The following is a 22,114-nucleotide window of genomic DNA, read 5'->3' on the forward strand; positions in this document are numbered from 1 at the left end:
ACATCTTCAGTTCAGTTCAGTTCAGTAGCTTTTATTTGTCCCAGTATGGGCACTTTTTGTGCAGTAGTAGTACACCTCTCACACACATGTTCACATTTCACAAATCACAGATTAAAAAAAAATAAAAGAAGAAACACAAGAAACACATAAAGTATTTAAAAAGATAAAAGTAAGGTGGATAAAAGAGACAGAAATGTAAAAAATAATAAAGAGAACATTTACACATTGCATAGAATTAATAAAATAAAATAAAAAATATATAGATATGGAAGGCTTTTCACTTTTTGTAAGATCGTACTGGTCTTCTGTGGGTTTATTTATATATATTTCTTCACATATATACATTACACTGTCAGCTCTGTTTAAAGTGGCTATTTGATATTTCATTTAAGTATCATTATTTTCCTAATAATTAAATTCCAACTGCACTTTGTAATGCTCTTTCCATGTTTGTATGGTGGCTTAAACAGAGCTTTGTAAGACCTCAAGGTTTGTGCAATTGAAATATGGCCTAACCCTGATTTAGGCACATCCTTAACATTATTCCCGATGTGTCTGGTGAGTTCCTTGGCTTTCACAATTTATTTTGTTCCACTGACGTTCACTAACAACCCTCTGAATTTTCAAAGTACAGCTGAAAAAAATCACACAATATTGACTTTTTATTTATTAAGTGGATTCTATTGGAGTGGAGTTATTCACCATTTTTTTTTAGGTTTCTAAGTAAAGGGGGCTGATTGTAATTTTTAGGGTTGAATGTTGCACTTTGGGTTGAGTTATTTCGTAATGTCTTCCCAAACCCTAATATTAACCTATATAAAGCATCAATGTTTTTTTTTTTCCTATTGTCTGTCAATATAAAAAAAATGGTTGCCTTTGTATTCCTTTTGAAGTTGAGCTACATAACACAATGATGCTCTCCAGTGCTGCACTATAGTTTTCTCTAGTCGCTTAAAAAAATCAAAGAGGTGCTTGATTCAGCATTTCGTCACATGACTCAAAACACATGTGCGGCGCTGCTGCGATACACAGCATGTCAGCGAAGAGCAACACAGATTGGTATGACTGTGCAAAACATGTGATAAGAATTTCTGATTATTCCAATGTTTAGATTCTAAAGTATGACCAAATCAGTATGATCAGAAAAGATCAAAGCATCAGACCATGGTTTTCTAATATAAAGTAATGCAAAGTAAAAAAAAAAAGCACTTAGCTGAGATATTTTACTATAGTGCCAGACGTTTTCCCAAAAATGGGTAAAAGGAGAAACCTAAAATAGAAATCTAAAATGAAAGATAAAGGCCCGAAGATTCATAAATGAATACAATTATAGTTGCATCAGATAGAGTAGCACATGATACAACATTAAACTGGATCTAAGAACAGGGAACAAAGTGGACAGAAAACTGGATAAACATCAAAACATCACACATTCAAGGAAGTATCCATCTGCATGCTGATGTACTGTAGAGTTTATTAAGCATGTTGATCATTTGACTCAAATGAACATGCAAAAAACAAATTCTCTTCAACTTTTCTTGAAATGTTCAGTGCAGCTCTTTGACTTTTGATAAAAACATTCTCTGTGCTTGTAGTCTGCAGTGTTTATCTATACAACTACTGCATATAAATAAAGCATTTCCTTAATGTTTATCAGCACAACTCTGATAAAAAACAGATGTACACCCCCTCCCAAAATAACACCACCTGCATTGCATTGTTCTATAATTAAAAAAATCAAAAGTACACAGAGAGCTTTATGAGATACAAGCCAGATTTGAATTTTAAACCCTATTGCAGAAAAACAGCGAACAATAATGAACAAACACCATTAGAAATGTACAAGATTTTTTTCCTCTTTTCCAATCAGTGCTAGTCTTCAGTTAGTCGTCAATAAGCTTGTTGGGTAATTAAGGAGCGCAGATTGCTCCTGCACTGCAAAAATGATCTAGAAATAAGTGAACATTTCTTAAATTAAGTGTATTTACCCTGAATTTGAATAGATAAATGAGAGTTTGCCAATGGAAATAGTATTTTCACTTAAAATGAGATCATTAGATAGTATGCACTTGAACTAAGAAAATGCAATTGTTTTTTCTTAGTGTAAATTGTCTTGATCCATTGGCAAGATGTCTCTTTTACTTCCTCAATCCAAGAACAAATGCACTTATTTTAAGAAAAAATTGGAATCTAGATATTGATTTTTTTCCAGTGTGGGAAGAGTTGCCCTATTCAATATTTTCTCAATTACTGGTTAATGTCTCTGCCTGCTGTTCACTAAGGTTCCACACTGTCTCCCATGTTGTCAACATTTCTCACCATGGTTCATCAAAGTCCTGAAAATAACTGATGTTGCAGAACAGGTTCTTATTTTACTAATTATTCAACTCTGGTGTAGATTAGACCCTGGTGTAGCAAATTAAATTGAACTCAATGCAAAGGTGGTGGTTAATTACAGCTGATTCATGACTTAGCAAGTAGTCAGTCGTATTATTGCTAGAGTCTGGTTTGTTTGAATAACCTTTCCTCAGTGTTAAATTAAATCAATAGAATTTTTTATGCATTAAGGATTTTAAAATGTGTTTGAAAATCTGTCATGCAAGCTCTGTAGGGGAGAAATAATTTTCCAAAGCATTGAATTATTGGTTAAACATCATGATGGCACACATTAATAAACACAGAACATTACAACAGCCCACTTTAGTTATTAAAGCACTGGAAAAAAGCTGTTACCTCAGTATTAGCATGTTGGCGATGTAACATATTCAAGCTCGCTGCAGTCACATACATGGGTGTTTTACGAGTGCTTTGTCCTCATGTGAATGAATTGTGTACATGTGCAGGCATGCAGTGGCTCACCACTCTCCATTTTAATGGCAATTCCAACAGAGCTTTTCCCATCCCCCTGTCGTCATGGTAACCAAGCCGGTAAGCGGACACGTTTGTCTCGGGGGCCCTGGCCTTCATTTTCAGTGCCACAGTTTTACACACACGCCCGCACACACTTACACATCTTTACCAACTTGCAAAAGCATACAGATATAATATACTGACGTGACAAAACCAGCATTTACTTTTTGCTATAAACACACAATGCCACTATCATTTCTGCAGTGCAAAAACCCCTCGCCGCAGTCTGAGCGGAGAGATCTCCATGCAATTATTTACTTCTTCTGTTAAATTACTGGATTTCCTACAGCTTGAAGGGCTTTCCCAGCATTTTGTATGATTTTTTTTCTTAAATTTAGGAAAAGTGATTGTAAGAACAGAACTGCTCATCAACATCCATTCATCTACCCATCCATCCATTAGCATGACATTTCTGAAAACTTTGACCGTAAGGACTTTGTTTTTGGGTGAGGAGTGTGTTTTCCTATAAGGCAGGCATCCCCAACCTCGGTCCTCGAGGCCCACTGTCCTGCAGGTTTTAGAGGTTTCCTTGCTCCAGCACAGCTGATTTTAATTGGAAGCTGATTAACAGGCTTTTGTTCTACTGCGATCATTATAATCAGCTGCGCTAAAGCAGGAAAACCTCTAAAACCTGCAAGACAGCGGACCTCGAGGACCGAGGTTGGGGATGCCTGCTATAGGGTGAGCACTGACTGATTGCAAACATTCTGTTTGTACCATCAGCCTTTTTTCCATCTTTTGGCAGACCCATATCATCTACTGTATGTGGGACAATGCCTTTCCCCTTACTTTAACTCAAATATGCTGCTATCAGTGGGGCTTTATACTTAATATTTCCAGGCAGGTATATTGTCAGATTGTGTGGAGGTTTGAAGCAGACTGAAATGCAGAGACGGAAGCTGAGGTTGTTTTTTTGCAGGTGTAATAATCCGAAAGAAAAAACAAAATCCAGGAGACATCAGGGAAAACACACTTGAGGAGCCAAGAATTGAAGAGGAACCAGTAAAGAGTAACTGAAGAGGAGTTGTATATGTGGGAGACGGAAACAATGGAAGGACTAATTAGCAGACGAGGAACAGGTGTGGACAGAAGAATCTAGAAGGGAGGTTGGAGAAGGAGACTGACACAAGAGAGCAACAGAGGGTAAACAAGAAAAACATAACAATCAAAATACAACCAAAAACAACACAATAGGGAAAACCAATGAGAACTCAAAAAGAAAACTTAACAGAACCAAAATCATGACACATATATGCCTTAAACCATAAAGCTAAAAAATGTTCCTGATTTTTTTGTTTTGCTTTTTGTAATATTATTGTTTATGACTGAGATACAGCAAAGGGAAGACAACAAAAAAGCAGTAAAAATCCTGCAATAGGGAGCGAGTGTCTTTCAGCACAGTAGTTGCTTTGACTTCAAGCTGGTGGATTGGTGGATAGACATCTCTGACCAAAGAGTCGTGCCCTTTTTTCAGTCTCTCTTCTACTTGGGCATCATTTCATGTGACAGGTGCTGCTTCACACCCAAATGCTTTTTGATCTCCAGCATCTAAGAGAAGACTGCACTTCAGATATTCTCTGTAAGCCAGTCCTTCAAATTTTAGTTTTCGTGTCTTCCTCAGATTTGAGGAGTCTTGCTAATAACCTAATTATTTAATTTAGCAGGAATTGTACAGCAGCACATCTATGTTATGAACGGGGCTTATGAAAATGAAGGTCTTGGTGTATTTTAATGTCATGATGCAAAAAGAACCAGCTCTGACCAAATATTAGAGTGTATGCATCTATTTTCAGCTGCTTGCAAGAACATGTATTTAAAAATGTGCTTATATATGTGGATTCATTTTGCCCTAAATATTGATTGTACTAAATGATTAAAAGTCCAAATGTATGATGGCCTCCATGCCAATAATGATAATTTGTAAACTGCATGCTCTTTTAAATCTTCAGATGTTTACACGTCTTTCTTTTTGTAAGATATTCTATTTTTTTATTCTTTCTTGCTTGTGTCTAGCCATCTCAGTTCCTTTCATAATCAGTTTCTTAATTGATTCTTTAACACCATTTAACAATGCTTATGTATATTAAATTTATTCTCTGTTAGTTTTTCTCAGGGGGAGGGTATGTACATCTGTCCATCTCCTTTCATGTCTATTGGGTTCACTCCTTCTTTCTTACGCTGTTTTTGCTCCAGCTGATTCCCATTAATGGCTGATTGACTCACCTGATTCTCTGTTTGTCTCGATGAACATTTACTCACAAGTTCCCATAGCTTTCAGCTGGATTTTTTATATAAAAGGCCAATGACATACAGAGTTTTTATGTCTCTACTGCTTGAGACTTGGTTGTATTTTTTTGTCCTTTTTTTCCTTGTGCTGTCATATGTTTTTTTTTTTACCTTTCTTCAGAAAAGTTTATTATCTTCATGTGATGCTCCTGGTTTGCTGGGTCCAACTCCACAACCACAAAATCCAAACACATATAGAAAATGTATATAGCTGTGTTTAGGCTTTATTTACATTTACCAACCTGATTTATTAACAAGTTATGGATCATGAAAGAGCTTACAACTTCATATTATATGATTTTAACAGGGGGCCAAATTAAAATGAATTGCCCTAATTACAAATAACCTGCTTGTGTTTGTTTACTGGCACTGAAACAAATTCTAATGTTTTTGTTGAATATTTTATGTCTTTTAATCAGTTATTTTCCAACAGGAAGGATGTCAGCATCCTTTATTCTCTAAGCTAGGATGTACATGAATTGTTCATCACTACTCTGGTAAACAAACTTATTTCCACAGCTGAAGTGGGTCATGCAGTTGTATTTATTTTTTTTTGTCAGCCTAATGAAAATTTCATGGTAACAGTATGTTTTGTCTGTATTGACCTCATTTACTGAATTAAACTGAAATACAAAAGCTAAATTTCTGAAGTTTGTTGTTTAACTATGCTACATTTTATTTCTAACTCCAGTTTGGTTGGATGCAGACCTTAGTAGGAAATGTTAATTGTAAAATGTAAATTTGTGCCTTTAACCCATCTTAAACTGCTTTAGTAGTGCAGGGACTTTTAAAAAGGACCATAACCTCTCCACTAAACAAACACTATTATAGAACCTAAAAGTATGTTACGTAAGTTTTGTCCTGTAATATTTCTGTATTACAAAATGCTGAACTGCAGTTTACTGTGATGTTTGCAAATCAATGATTAAAAATAGATTTATTTCACAAAGTAACACAAAGATGGCTGCTCTGTATTGAAGAACATCCAAATGTTTCAACTTTAATTGTTTTTTTTATTTATTTAAAAAATTTCTTTAAAAGTCTAATGCTTAAAAGGAGCTGGTAAATAGATGGTGAAACTCTAATCAAATCCAAAAGCCAAAAAGAGGTATTTCTGTTTGGTCACCTTGTGCGCTTCAGTTTGTGTGAATGCGTTCTGGAAATTCTGTTTCAACACTGTGCAGTCAAAGCAAATGAATGGAAGATGGAAGAAGAAAAGTAGTAAAAGGAGGTAAGCATCGTTGCTCCTTGGCATATAAATCCTGCAGAACTTTTGCTTTTGCTCCGCCCCTTCCTCAGCAGGTAGTGTTCAAGACTGTCTTCTAAGTGTATTAGCAAAAACATGGATTTGAGGTGAAAGTCAATTTTTTTTTTAGGTTTAAGACTATGAATTCATCATCATCAATTTCATTTGAAGATCGCTTTAATCCCATTCTAATCCCACTTTATTTATAAAGCACTTTAAAGTTTCTCAAAGGACCAAAGGGCAGTGAAACAACATAAAACCATTACAAGAAATAAAAACATAAAAGCATAAAAGACTTCTTGAATATTTTGAAAAAATCTGACACATGAAATGACAGTTCAGCTGTTTGGGCAATTAGCAAATAGATGTAAGTTTAATATGTTAAAATAAATGGTTGGTGTAGTAGACTGAATCGTCCCTCCAGTTGAAATTATATGCTGTTAAATTCCGTTTGAAAAAGTGCAGGAACCCTAATAATTGGAATAATTATGTCTGACATTTCAAACCAGGAGAGCTTGCAAATTTACATAAATATAGGTTTAACACCTACACTTTTATCTCCACTTCGAAGCTTAAAATGTCACTTTGAACATAGTTTCATCTTAAAATCTAACAAGCAGGGACCTCTACTGGATGCCCGCTCTCATTGCAAATGTAATTACAGATCATAGACACATAGCATACAATACCAACCGAATGGAATCTTTTTTTTATTATTATTCATCTCATTCACAAGCAAAAATGGCTGTAGAATAACTATGAAACAGAGCAATTAAAAAAAATTTAAGACATAATTAGAATAAAAAAATGAACCCTGCAAAGATTCAGACACATATTACCTACATATTTATTGCTTATCCATCCACACACCTTCCTAAACCGCCTCTTTTCTTTTCCAGACACGATGCTCCACAGAGCATTTCATTTCAACATCTCTTCCAATATTATGTCTCAAAGGTGTCATGGCACACAGCACATAGATGTTGCCTACGTGCTGATGGCTGTATTGCTTCTATTTATAAATACATGATGCAGCAATGTCTTCATGTTGACACAGCAGTGTTAGAATTGGATGACACTTTACTGACTCTAAATGCCCACAAGATGGCAGAAGTCGGCTAAATTAAACCCCACAGCCCAGAATCACATCCCTCCACACTGAGTTACACTGTCAGCACATTTTAAAACACTGTTGTTCTAATGTTCTCATACTACCTAACTGTACATACCCAGACAGATGATACCTCTTTATTAAGCTTGTATGTTTGACACCTCATTCATCATTTCTGTCAGGCAGGTTTCTCTGCCAGGTTTGTTGCCTTCTGCCAGATAGTTGTCATGTCTCTTTATCTGAACTCTGAGCAAAGCTCCATACTGTCAGTGAAGTGTTAGAGCAGAAGGAGCAGAACAAATCACACAACACAGGCTTTTTCTTATGTGCTTAAAACCTTTTTCCTTTTAACATTCTACCTTCAACACAGATTCCTTGAGTATTTTAAATATTTTTTCAGGCTGCAGGGAGATCTTAAAAAATAAATGATTCAACTTTTCTTTTTTTTTTCTTTTTTATATCTTTATATTTAAAGATACATTTTTTTTCACTTTGCAAAGAAGACAGTGCCGACCTTTCTGCTATCGGATTACGCATCAACAAAGAGAGCTCTTTGACCGCTCCTGTTTTCACAAATGTATATAGTTTGGGGTTCTGAGTTCTTTCTTCAACTCTTTTCTGTTTTCATCACAGGCTTATTTTTGTTTTCATTTTGAAATTTTTAGAACAGTGTTAATTTATGTCTGGTGGATCTTTCCGTTGAATTTGGCCATGTGTTTGGATAATTTTCCTGCTGAGGAAACCATGGAAAACCATTTCATATTTTTAGGTTCAGCAAACTAAACTTCATTTGCACACCAAGCTCTAAAATAACAATAAAGATGGGAAATTAGTTTTTCAGTTTTTGTACGGGAAAGTTTAAGAGTCCTTTGAATTTCTCAAAAGTTCTGCAATAATCAATAGCAAAGTCAAGTAAGTTGCTTATTTTTCCAAAGTTAAAGTTGGACGGCTCTCAGGGGCAGAGAAAGATGGGAGGCCAGGGGTGGCCATGGCCACACTTAGCCAATCACTGTCCACCCCTGTGGCCACCCCTACCATTTTTTCCCCCTCTAATACAGATGGTGGCTGCAGCAAAACCCTAAAGTGAAATATTCAAAACATTTAAATTTTTTATATGTTAACAATAACTTCACAAACAAAAACACTGGGGTTAATACATGTAATGCACATCAATATACTGACATTAAAGATGATACGTATGGAATTTATCCACTTTTCAGAACTAGATTTTGTGTTTTATGGGGTAAAGAGAAAATGATTTGTCTCTTCATGTCATCTAGGAGTCTTCAGTTAAATCACTGATAAATAACTATTTTAACAAAAACTTATTAAATAATTAAATTTATGTAGATATTAGTACTTGTAAATATCATTTATATGCATAGTGATTATTGATAAAAGTAGGTAAGTAATGACGATAGAAAAGATGTTTGCCCCAGAACTCAGACCTGAAAGACTTTTATCCACTATATCTTTTGTCTAGAAAGCACGAATGTTTACATTTTTTCATTAGCAAAAGGCTGTAGGAAAGTATAGTTAGTCTTTATTTAGAAAATATGGATGTTTCGCTGATTAATTTTCCTGTTGGAACAGAACAGATTGACCCTGAGGTTCTGGCGCCGATCCACTTTCAGCCACGCCTCAGTGTACATTGGTTATTGCCTGGTCACCGTTATAAAAATGTTTTGGCCATGTCTCTGACGGCTCTCTAGTTAAAACAATGTCAAACGTAAATGAAGTCTATTTTTAAATATTAATTTAAAAAAAATTTAATTGAGTGACTCAATGTTGGTGATTAATTCTTCCCTCGAAGCAAAATAAATCTCTCTCATGCTGGGAAGTTTTTGTGTGTTAAGTTAACAGTGTATTGAATTGCGGTTCACAAGGGTTTCATCATACGCTAGAAATGAGTAATCAGCTTCTGGTGGTCTTGTAACACAAAACCTGCATAGTCAGAATAAGTATGCTTGTGACAGAGGGTATGTGGAGGGTAGAATGTGCATGTGTGATGCCCATTTAAGGTCGCATCCAAAACCTGCCGACCAGCCTCTGAATAGCTGGCATACCAAGCAACATGATAACCAAGGGCCTAACATGGACTCACTGTCAAGAAGGGAAACTGAAATAGTCAAGAGGCCACACACAGTTTAGGAGAACTTGTTAAATGTGTAAACATCAATTTGAGACAGTGAGCAATGTGAAGCATCTTGTGAGTTTCATGAGACATGACCCCCTGGAAAGTTGAAATAAACTCCCTAGTAAAGGAAAAAAAAAAAATTACTTTATTGTATTCAAAGTATATTCATATTTCAAATAGTATACTGAAAATGTAATTACACTAATTGCACTTTTTGTAAATATATAAAAAGTATGCTAACATCACACTTTAATGCTAACACTTTTAACACACTTTAAAATAATTCCTCATGATACACTTTATAGAAATATATTATTAAAAAAGTATACTTTAAGTGAAATGTATGTGTAATTTTTAAAGTGTATTTACTTGAAATATGTTTTTACACATATTTTTGATATATTTTAAAATTGTCAAAATTGTCACTGAAAGCATATTTTAAAAGTAAACATTTTAATATCGACACTGTAATTTTAAAAAGTGAATTTATTTACGCTTGTACTTCAGGTAATTCTTGTGGAAAATGTTCAATAAATATAACTATGAAAATTAACTTAAATTCATTTATGCAGTTTTGTGCTGTGTGTAAAGTAGAAGGGAAAAAAGTGGGAAGGTGACTGTGGCAGAAGATACCGGTGGAAAAAGAGTAGAGCAGGAAGTCATGATAAACAGGCAGATGGTCTTCAGCTTTGCATCTACTGTACCTTCCAATACCTGCAGATCAGGACTCTGCCAGCAGGTTAGAAATAGTATTATTTTGCCTCATAAAAACAGTGCTGAGCTTTTTGTTTGGACAACTCTCTCCAGCCAGATCCCTCAGACTAAACAGCTTTCAGCAGGTCTCACTTTCAGTGGGGACTGGGGTCTTGCTGGAATTTACCCAAGGAAATAGATAACATGCCTCAAGCCTTTGGCCTATTTTATACTGCAATCTTTTGCCTTAACTAAAGCCCCATTTTAAAAGACTTTGGGATGTTATAACAACGCAGCGTATAATGCTTGCATCAACAGAGCCTGGACTCCAATGAAAATGTCATAGCACAACATTCTGAGGATGGAGATGGTAATAAGTACTCATAAGAGCTCACTTTCTACACTTTCTCCGTAAACCTTGATAAAGTTAACTATTCAAACTATGGTTATTACACAAGACAAAGACCTGCAGGCTTTTCAGTTCAGGTTTCTCTATTTTGTGCCGCTTGTTGATCTTAATTGACATTTTCTACTTTGGAACAGCTTAAACTGTGACTAATTAGAGCCTTGTACACCAGATTGAGACATCACACAATTTTAGAAACGAAAGGTTCTTTATTTCTTACCGTCCTCCTATTACACGATTTAGATTCTCCCTGCTTTTTTGTTTGTTTGTTTGTTTTTGCTGATGGTTTCCTCATAATCAGTCCAACTCCATCATAAATAAGGTGTCTGCACCTTCACAATTTGTTTGCAACATATTCTGACCTCCAGCAAATAAGCTATGTGCAACTTGGAGGTGTGGGTGCTTTACCCCTCCTGAGAGCTCTTTTTCTAGGAAGAATAGCACATGCTTCTAATGTCTATATTAAAAGTGGGTTTTTTTAACTTCTTACTGGGATCCTTTTTCTTGTTGCAAGAAGGGTAAAAGTAAGCCCATGCCTGTAGCTGTCATTTTTAAAACGGTTTCAGTAAATAAGGCAGATGTGACCTACATCTGAGGACGAAGTGGTCAACACTGCCTGATAATCTATAATAACTGTATTGTTTAAAGGTCTTATCCTTCAGGAAACAACTGGATGAACTTGTGGTGGGACTTGTTTCTACTTCCCGAAGCTCTCGTTTGTGAGTTTTATTTTTTAACAAAAAATATAAAATGATTGTGTGTGACTGTCTAACTATATTTCATGATGAAATATGATTAATTAGGTATTAGGATTAATATTTTACGGCAATCCCTCCCCTGACCTTTACAGCGAGAGAAATCTGAGCTTATGACTTTGAATTGTCCTCCATATTTTATCTGGAGGGAGATGTAAATTAACTCATATACATACCGTTGTGCATGGAAGGGGTTTGACTCAATGAAGAGACAAACGAGGACAAAAGTATTTCATTGCTCAACTATGTTCTATTTCTCAAAGTGCAAAAATTTAACAAGTCTTTGTACAAAAGTTTTTAGAAGTTCTTTACAATTTTCTAGTAGAATTTCCTTTGGAGATGTTATTAAAGCATTTTCAAGGGCTTGCAACTTACTAAGAGTTGACTAAAAGTTGCCTCAAAAGGGCAAAGTTGCCCTAAAACATTAATATTATTATTTGTATTTTGATTAGATATAACAGAGGCAATTTTTGTAACAACACTAACAATACTAATGATAATTGTAATATTCTGCATTTAAGATGCTAGCGCAGAAATAAGACCTGCAGTAAACACTACATCTCTAGCTTGAATACCATGCTAACTGGGAAAATGGAGACAGGAGTGAAATGGGGTTCATCTTATACAAAATGAAACTAGGAAAAAGTATTCATCCTTGTATTACATCAACTTATGTTTCTATTAAAAGAAATATGATATATATAATATACACATATACAAATGTATACACATTTTGCACATGTGTGTATATAAGAGGAATGGCTTTAAGGTCCTTAAAAAGAGGAAGGGGTGCAAAAAGACACAAATGTATTGGTTAAGATCTCTGATTTGGTTACTGTAGAGGTCAGGAGAGGAACTATGGTAAAATAATAACAGCTTACAGACTATAGCTTTAAATACTTAAATGAATTTGATAAAGCCTCTTTTATTCTTTACACTAAAAGTAATGCAAGTTTTATTCAGTCACAAAAAGCACCAACAATTGGTGCCTAAGGGCATCATTATGCTTTTGTAACTCCTGTCATCATATTTATGAAACGTAGCATGGAAAAGAAAGGGCTGCTGGTAACAGCACACAAAGGAGTTGTCACTTACTAGTAAAGAATAAAGTTAGATTAAGTTAGATGACCACCAAGCTAACCGAGTGAACAACAGTTCTACTCTGTTACCATCTATCATCAGCTCATTTTTTTTCTTTAATCTTGTCTTTTTTTGTTTTATGTCTAAAAATGTATATTAAAGCAAACACCCAGGTCATAATCTTTATTTTTTTTCTCCTCACTGTCTGATACTAAATCAGACTGCTAAGTGGGGCAGTGGGTGGCACTACTGTCTTTCAGCAAGAAGGTTCTGGGTTTGATTCCCGGGCCGGGGTCTTTCTGCATGGAGTTTGCATGTTCTCCCTGAGCATGCGTTGGTTCTCTCCAGGTACTCCAACATGACTGGTAGGTTAATTGGCTTCTCTAAATACTCGTTAGGTCTGAGTGTGTGTGTGTGTGAATTGTTGTTTGTCTCTGTGTTACCCTGCAATGGACTGGTGACCTGACCAGGGTGTGCCCTGCCTCTTGCTCAAAGACAGCTGAAGATAGGCACCAGCACTCACATGACCCCGCTTGGGATAAGTACGATGGAAAATGGATGAATTAGTGCTTACTTTCACATGTTTTTGACAAAGAACGCTGCAGTGTGCTTTAACCTCTTGGGAAATCTGGGGACACGTCTTGGGCTAAGGCCTCTTCCTTCACACCTGTGCCTTTAGGTGTGCTGACATTTTGTACTTACAATTGCTTGAGGATATAAATATTAAATATTAATTAGATAATGATTTTTGACATTTGTAAAATATACAAGTTTAAATACATTTATTCACACTAGATAGAAATACATTTTATAAGACCAGAGGGTATGCCAAAAAATATTTAAATTAAGGCCTTTCATTACTTAAATTTGGAGACAAATTTTTGTTATTTCAGTCATATTTTTTTTTCCTTCTCCAGTCAGTAACAGACTTCTTTCACTATGAATAGTGAAGTCCCAGGGTTAGGCATCTTAACAGTGTCTATTGCTTTTTTTCTGGGCATGAAACACTTAGCACATTAAAAACATTTTGTTATTTAGACACAAAACTTGTCTCCTTCCTGAAAGGTATGTTGCCAGGGCATTTATACAGTTCTTGCACATAACTGAACAAATTAACGCAGCACCCTATCTGGAAATGATGCCAAGAGTAAATCAAACATTTTAAAGCCATTATTTTTCTTTCTGCTATCTTTGCAAATTTGGTACTGAAATCACATCAACCTTACTGGTGTTTACCCATATCGTGTAAAGGCACAATAACAGTACGGTATGTTGACTAATGAACTTGACAATGGAATTATGAAAATTGTTTTTAAAATATCTTGCTCATAATTCTGGTAATGGAAAGATATCCATTTTTTTGGTAACCCTAACTTACCTAAAAAGTAACTGTACCACTATGAGGAAATAAACTGCCATTTAAACTCAAAAGTGGATGTTTGTGTATCTTTTCAGTGAACCCAGCAGTATCTATGTCATACTGCTTTTTGATTTGAAGACCACCTTTTGGGTTTCATCATTTTCATTTTTCCCATTAAAAGACCATTTATCCTCACTTGCTCTTTAAAAAAAAATCTCTTTCCTCTCAGAGGGGAAAGGTTGTTCTGGAGTAGGCAGGTTGGTTACTCCTTTTATTATGAAGCAACTCCCTAAAGCCTGCCTTTCCTTGTGGATCTCTGCTGCATTTTGGACATTTTCTGATTCTTTCCACCCTTTCCTATTCCTTCTTTTTTTTATGCATTTACTTTTTCCTCTGGCTTTTTCTATTTCTTTTTCCAGCTAAAGTTATATATTTTTTATTTCATGTTTCTTTTCCTCTATTTCCCTCTCTCTCTCTCACACACACACACACACATGTGCACACACACACACTAACATGCTCTTGGCCATTCCTCCCTGCTAGTGGAGAGGGGCGATGCAGGCGCAGCAGCAGCTGCTCTGTCATATCCATAACTACAGCACACCGAAAAGGCAGGAGGAAAGAAGAGGAAGGAGGAGGAGATAAGGAGGTGGAAAGGGAGGAGAAGGAGAGGAGGAAAGTAGGCAGAGAAAGACACGACTCTGTCAAAAGGACACCAGGGGACAGAAGTGCAAGAGGAGGACAAGCAGAAAGGGAAGACGGCAGAGGGAGACGGGTTGCTGCAGACATGTCAGACGCACCTTTGCAAAGGAACGGCAGTGCCAAAGCCCCGTGAGTAGATGTTCTTCTTTATCTTTACATCTCTGTCTGCTCCCTGCCATCACTCCTCTCCCTGCCTGCATCCCTCCATCTGACAGGCTGGGTTGTCATAGGAACGGGAGCTCCGTCATGGTGAGGCTGCAGCTCAGTCATGACTGGAGCAGGGACACGCGGTACACCCTGTACACTCCTCCCTCTCCTCACTGCATCCCTTGACTTTCTTCTACCCCCCCCCCAACCCCCCCAACACGCACACCTCTCTGCTCACAGACCATATCAGGCCACACTCTGGATTTATTATTTCTTCATGCATTACTCGCTCTTTCCATAGTGGGACCTGCTTATTTATTCATTTGGTTCTTTTCTAGTGCACATGTGTGCATACAGCTATACTGCAGGTGCTGGACATGGTATGTTTTAGCATGGCCAATGGGGAGACTGCAGACTGGTTCCTTCGTTTCTGTGTCAGCACAGTCCGCCATGCTGCATTTCACCTTTTCCCTCCTTTCCAATCGGATTTGACAATATAATATAATGTAATATACTATATTATTGTATATTATAACATATGTATATATATTCCTTTAGGTCCAAAAAAAAGCAAATTAACAAACTTTTATTACAGCATTTTCCACCTTCCAGGAATTTAAAAGTCCAAACAAATTACTCATAATTTATGTATCTCTAAAACAAAAAAAAGAACAGCTATCTGTTAAAACAATTTCAATATCTAATTTTTTGCATAATAGGGCACTTCATGTGAAAAAGTTTATGTAACGGACAAAGTGTGAATTTGTTTTTACATTTAAACAGTAAGTTCCTCTGGTCAAGCTACAATTTATGAGCTTTAAATGAAAAAGGTGTCCGAAACATTGTTTAGGAGAAAAAATAGAAAGAGCAGGGGTTTTATTAAAAAAAGGAATGCTCATCTTCTCCCACTACTCTATAGGCTAAACGTGGGGAACAACCTTGACAGGTTTCTGGTTTGTTTCAGGACAACACAGAGAGACACAACCACACACACACCTTAAGACAATTTAGAGATGCATATTAACCTAACAAGGATGCAAATGCACTGGGAAATATACAAACTCAATGCAGTAAGTTCCAAGACCAGAAATCAAATCCAAAACCTTCTTGCTGCACCAGCATGCACCCCCCACAAAAAATATATTATGGGTAATTCATAAAACATACAAAAGCGGCCTCCACTCTCCTCCAATAATTCATCTTCCCCAAATATTTGTTCTTTTTCTTAAATGTAATTAAATTCATAAACCCCCTGGAGTGAAACATAAGATGCCTTGCTAAGGGCAACTGTGGCTCAGTATGGAGTTGTCTCCCAATGAGAAAGTTGCAGGTTTAATTCCAGCTCTCTCCCCTTTTAATCTCCCTCAGGGGAATGCATTTCAGCCCTTTTATTCATCCATCTTTAATTTGGTTTATGAACATAAATGTGTGACTTTTTCAATATGGTTCTAGTGTAAAGTGTCTTCTAGTGTTTTCAATATGAGAAAATATTAATTTATTTCTGAAAAAAAAATGTAGATGAACTGAGAAATAAAAGAACATTTAATGCAACCAAAGGTTTGTACCAAAATATAATAAGACTAAAATAATGGGAAGGATTTAGATTCTAAGATGTTGACTTTGAGTGGGTCCTTCTTACACATAATAATTCAGTCTGAATCATTCCATTGTAGCAGTATGCTCAAAATGTTGTGGTGAACTTTCAACCCAGTCTCAAATGTTTCCCAGTGCTGGTGAGTTCACGGGGATGTGCAGTAATAACTTTGTGCCACACATACCTGTAGTCTATTTGCTAATCAGGAGATTGTTTAGGGCTGTTGGTTGTAGTGGACTGTATTTAGGGGTATCAGATTAAAGAAGAAAAACACAAATGCATGGCAAAAATATGGATGTGTTTTAGCCTTTGTATAATTTTAATAGTTTTCTGTCACAAATCTCTTCAAAATAATTACATTCTATGGTTGTAAAGTGGCAAAGCGCAGAACTTTAATGCATATTGATATTTCTGCAAATTGCTGAATGAGTCAGTATATACAGGCAGAACAAGAGTTTGAGTTAATTATTTGGAAGATAAATGCAAACCGTCAAGGATGGGAAAACAGTAACTATGTTCTGTCAAAGTTTAATCATTAATACAAAGAGCAGGTCATTGCTACTATGTTTGCACAACAAGAGACATACCCAGAGAAAAAAGGGAAAGCTTTAGAAATCAATCAGCAGCTGACCTCATCTGCTGTTCATCCTCCAGAGAAAGAAAAAAAAAAAACACTCCTCCAGTTGTCAATATGTTTCCCACTCATACAGGCTGAGCCGCCCGCCACCAGCTTGTGAATTGGCTTGAAGTAAAGTAATGATAGCAGTACTGTATTAAGACAAAGAGAGTGGGAGTTTAACATTCAAAGCTGAGAGACTGTACTGTTCTGTATTCTGATGCAAACGTTGAGCTGTTTTTAACAGCTGCCCTGGAGTAACCAGATTAATACCAAACTGTATGTCAACAAATGCAAATGTACAAAGAAGTCAAGCTGAGCTGCACAGAAACTTAACCTTCCTTAAAAGAGACAATTGAACGCCTGAACAAACTCTTGTTTGATTAGATATGAGTTTAACGTTTGAAATGACAACATAGAAAGATCGTATGGTGGGGAAGATGTTTTAAATCAGACATGATGTATCAGTAAAAATATTTTTTAAGCCTTTAAATGTTTTGTTTTAAATTTTGTTTCTAAAATATTCATTAATTATTATTGCTAGGATAATGAGGTATTTCCTCTTTTTTTTTTTTTTACAATAAAAACATGAAGAAGACACAAAGATCTATGTGAATAGGAAAAAAGAGATTTCTGAAATTGTGTTGCTGAAGATAAAAAAATGCACCTTAAGTATACTTGATAATATTGTAGATATAGCTGACATATATATAGAGATGTTATGTTAGGACTTAAATTTATATGGAAATTCTAGATGTTTCTTTGTCTTTTTTCCAGATATTCTAAGTGAGGATTAAGCATTTTAGTACCATCAAATATTCATTCTAAGGGTTAGCTATAGTAAAATCTGTTAAAAAAAACATTTCTGCCTTTTTAAAACAGCTATGATGGAAAAAATTACTTTTTTTTAACCTTTATAATCCCTTTATAATTTTGCATTTGAAGGGTAGCACTCATACTCATACTCAAAAAGAAATGTTAGAACTGTAAATCTACAGTCATTTTTACTATTTTTCAAGGCTGCACTTTTAAAAAAATGAAATTGACCAGTGAGCTGTTCCAAACGTAAATTCTTTTTGTTTTACACTTATGTAAACAAAATGACAAATAAAATCTGTCTATCTATCTATATCTTATAGAAAACATCTACTTTTGCATTGCAAAAGTAATGCAGCCTCCAATTGAAAGATAGAAATACACCAATCAGAATGTTCTATCCTTTTTGTGTGTGACAGTTTCCTTTTAAATAGTTTCTCAAATCTCTTTTTCATCTGACTTAATTTTGAAAGCATCTCACTACCACTAGTCGTTCTAACTTAGTCACCAGACCAGATCTCCTTTAGGTGAATATCTTCCACACTACTTAAAACTTGCTTTTAGAACCTGATCTCACGATTAACAAGGTCATCTATGCAGATTAGATTTGTTTGTTGTTTAGAGACCAAGCTGATGATATTCTACCTCGTTTTTGTATTTATTTTGATTTTTTTTATATCATTTAAGTTAGAGTTGTAGTGATTTTTTTTCACTTCTATCATTTATATGATAAGTGAATCAGATGATGACTTAAATTCACCTGATAAACTGCTGCTACTCCATGGAGGGACATAGCAGGCCAAGAAGGAAAGTAGTAAATATATTAATTCTTAGTCATATTGTTTAGGGGAGTGGTGGCCTAGCGGTTAGGGCATTGTGCTTGGGCTCCAGAGGTCCTGAGTTTAAGCCCCACTCCCACAGACTGCCATTCTGGGTCCCTGAGCAAAGACCTTTAACCCACACTGCTCTCTGGGCATCGCACAATGGCAGCCCACTGCTCCCCAAAGGGATGGATTAAATGCAGAGAGTTAATTTATTTGCTTTGTACTTGTGACAATGTAATGACAATAAATTTGAATTCTATTCTGAAAGCTAAACACACTTTTGACATCATCAGAAAAACTCAGCATTAAAATGTGTTTTTCATTCTATGATACACTCTGCAAATATCATTTCATATAAATTTTATTTCATTTTCTATCCTGATTTGTTTTGTCATTTGGATATTCACAGTTCCAAGGAATGTCATCGTAACCTCATGCTATGATGATTTTTCTTAAGGCAAATGGTTTATGCTAACTTTATATAGTTTCTGACTTGGCTTTAAATGTTTTTTAAAGCTTTTTTAAAATTCAGTGGGATAGCAGAAACCGAGCAGTTACTGTCCTTGAGTGACACTTACTGAGATGTTTTCCTGCTTACTGTCAATCAGATGTTGGTAAGTCGTTTCTGAGACAGATCAGAGCGATTTTCTTGTGCACTCTTGAAGAACCACACCCATGAGGCAGGTAGAAAAAAGTGCATTGAGGCATGAAACCAACATGCTTTACTGGTGCATCAATAGTTAATGTTCTAATTGTGAACAAGAGGCTCAGGCAGGGCCCATCCTATTTTTCCTTAACACTGTCTCTTGGTTTCTGAGATGCTCTTGTTAAATCACACAAATGCAGAGCACTCCTTAATTCATCCAGCAGGAAGAAGAGATAGAATGTGTGGTAAAGTGGAGTGCAGAGACCACAGAAGACCCATTCACTAGTGCTATTTATTAAACAAGCATGTATTAAAGGGGTTCTAATAGGATAAATAATGCATATGAAATCTCACAGGATTGCCGTTGAAGATAAGTGGAGGAAAATATAAAATAAAATCTGAAAATAAAAGCAGTTAACATTTTAAACAACACCACATGTGCAGACTGAAACACCCACATGTTTAAAGGAAAGGAACCAACCAATCGTAAAAATCCTAAAATTGAACATGCAAGGTCATGAAAACATATGCATGTAAAAAAACCCATTGGGAAAGATGCCAGTTACAGCAGAGAGAGAATTATGCATTCAGAGACTGTTTGATCCAACAGAAAGTGTTGAGGTGGTGACAAGTCGAATGTCTAGAGACAACTGATCCTTATCTGTATGCAACTCATCTACTTTACAGAATGTTTTCTAGAAATGTGAATATTTGTTTTTACATGCAAGTTCCCTGAAATCCTTTTACAGAATATTTTTAAGAATATGTACCGTTAAAAGTAGCACTAGTACTACTAGTGGGACTTGTATCACAGTATGTGTAGGTTAACTTTTTATTCCTTTTCCAGGTAGAATTAAGCCACAGTTTTGGGTTAAATGTCCGTTTGATTCAACATCAAAAAGGAGCACCAGATGAACCATTTAAAAACTAAGGGGCCTGTTTTTGCTGATTCCTTTATACCTTTGTAACCAAGCATTTTTATCTACATCAACAATAGTTCAGTTGCTTTTACGCCAAATCTTTAAAACTTTTTTTATCCGTGCTAGAGTCCAGTTTCTGGAGGAGATCATGCCATTGTGAACCCTGTGCAGGACCCTGGTTATGGCAGCAGATCTCTGCACAGTTTCCCCATACCACAGAGCATTTTGTTTTCAGTGTGAATGCCTGCTTGTTCAGTGTAAAACAACCATTAGAATAAAGTGGCGCATTGATTAGAACAAGAAGGAGAAGATGAAGAAAAATCGTTAAAGCTGCTTCAAAAGATGAACCAGCTTTAAAAAATTATCTTGTAGTTACATGGAGCGGAGAATAATGCAGGCGCACAACCTGTTTTAAAAACCAAACTAGTTATAGGAACCCCATGGAACAAAATTTCCTCTCAAAGCTTTGTTTTTTTCTTAAGTAGTCTACTAATGAGTTAATGCTGCTCCCGGAACAGACTGCAGCAACAGCATGACGTTCAGCTTAAAAATCTGTCTTTGAAAGCAAACTGTAAACTGTGTTGACAGAAGGTGAGTCTTTCCTCACTGTAACTTCTCCCTGTACAGTAGCAGCAGTGTATGTGCCCATAGTGATGCAGGTAAACGTGACAGGGCATCTCAAAGACTATTTCCTGTTTTATTCTGAAAAATAGTCTCAAACATAATGTAAAGAAGTCAAGCCTAAAGTGTAAGTTTTCGTGTTCTGGGTCCTAGTCAAAGCAACAGATGTAAAATATGTAATTTCAATTTAAAAAAAGGAAAAAAATTTTTTTTTTTTTTTACAAAAAAAAAATAAATAAACAAATGAAAACCTTTTTTTGTGAAAGACAGCCAGACATAGTACACCCTCCATCACTAATGTTTAAAGTATGAATTAGATCAAGGTCTGGCAGTCTGGAATATGTCTGCTGGAGTTGGTTTATTCTCCTCCTTTTCTCTTTTTTTCAAACATGCTCTTTAACCTTTAACTACTACATTACTAACCCTCACCAAACCTAACCTCCCCTTATCTTCACAACAGACTTTCATAGTTTTATAACTGATACATCTGAGCTTTATTTTCATTTCCATTGAGAATATACCGGCTTTTCAGCTTGAAATGTGAGCAGATTTAGGTCTGCTTGACAGGAGGAGTTATTTTTACCACATTAACACAAACACATGCGGTACAGTGCAGTGTGCATATACATACACTGCGATTCAATGAACACATTTCTAGCAGGGCAAATAAGAAAGAACAAATGCATTAAATAAAAACAGATTTCTTTGAAAAATGAAACAAGAATAAAACACACAAATACAAAATTTTTTGTCTGATTTTCATTGCCCGCCTTTTTCATTCCCAATGCCTCCTACTAGCACTTTGCATATTGTTAGTCCACACTGTTTGTGTGAGTTAATGTCTGTGTTTTCCTGCCTGTAGTTCCACATCTGGAGGCCATTAGCTCTGGGCTGGGATTGGCTGGGCGGGCAGAGGGGGAGAAGGGGGTGTGATGGGCTGGCTGCGCAGTGAGGTCATCGCCTCGTTTTGGCGACGCTCAGGAACAATGATGCTGTTGTCTCAATTGATGACGAGTCTGCGTAACTAACCCCAAAATGAAGGGCTAAAGGAGAGAGGAGAGGTTGCCAGGGGGTTTCTAGATACAGTGGTTTGGCAGACGTTAGGGAGAACTTAATAATGCATGTTTAAAAAATGTTTAATTGCAAGAAGAACTAGATTCTCTACCTAAGAAAAAAGTACCTAGTAAGTGCAAACATTCAAAATCCATGCAGAAAGAAGACGATGCCATGATTCGAACCAACGA

General features: G+C 36.0%; 2 protein-coding genes across 5 annotated transcripts in view; one reads left to right on the plus strand and one right to left on the minus strand.

Moving 5' to 3' along the window:
* plppr1 (phospholipid phosphatase related 1) overlaps positions 1-14,808 on the minus strand; it is a 100,676-nt gene extending 85,868 nt beyond the window's left edge. The window contains exon 1 of the mRNA XM_038299013.1: positions 14,785-14,808. The gene's annotated coding sequence lies outside the window, so the exon portion shown is untranslated. The remainder of the gene's footprint in view (positions 1-14,784) is intronic.
* Positions 14,549-22,114, plus strand: part of LOC119792390 (A-kinase anchor protein 2) — a 101,283-nt gene continuing 93,717 nt past the window's right edge. For 2 of the 4 annotated variants that reach the window (XM_038299008.1, XM_038299009.1), the window contains exon 1: positions 14,549-14,815. In XM_038299008.1, the coding sequence (XP_038154936.1) occupies positions 14,772-14,815 (44 nt within the window). In that variant the 5' untranslated portion in view covers positions 14,549-14,771. The remainder of the gene's footprint in view (positions 14,816-22,114) is intronic. The other 2 variants (XM_038299011.1, XM_038299010.1) reach the window with 2 other exon arrangements.

The sequence above is a fragment of the Cyprinodon tularosa genome, unplaced genomic scaffold (assembly GCF_016077235.1).
Source record: "Cyprinodon tularosa strain WSP-4 unplaced genomic scaffold, ASM1607723v1 ctg418, whole genome shotgun sequence".
NCBI lineage: Eukaryota > Metazoa > Chordata > Actinopteri > Cyprinodontiformes > Cyprinodontidae > Cyprinodon > Cyprinodon tularosa.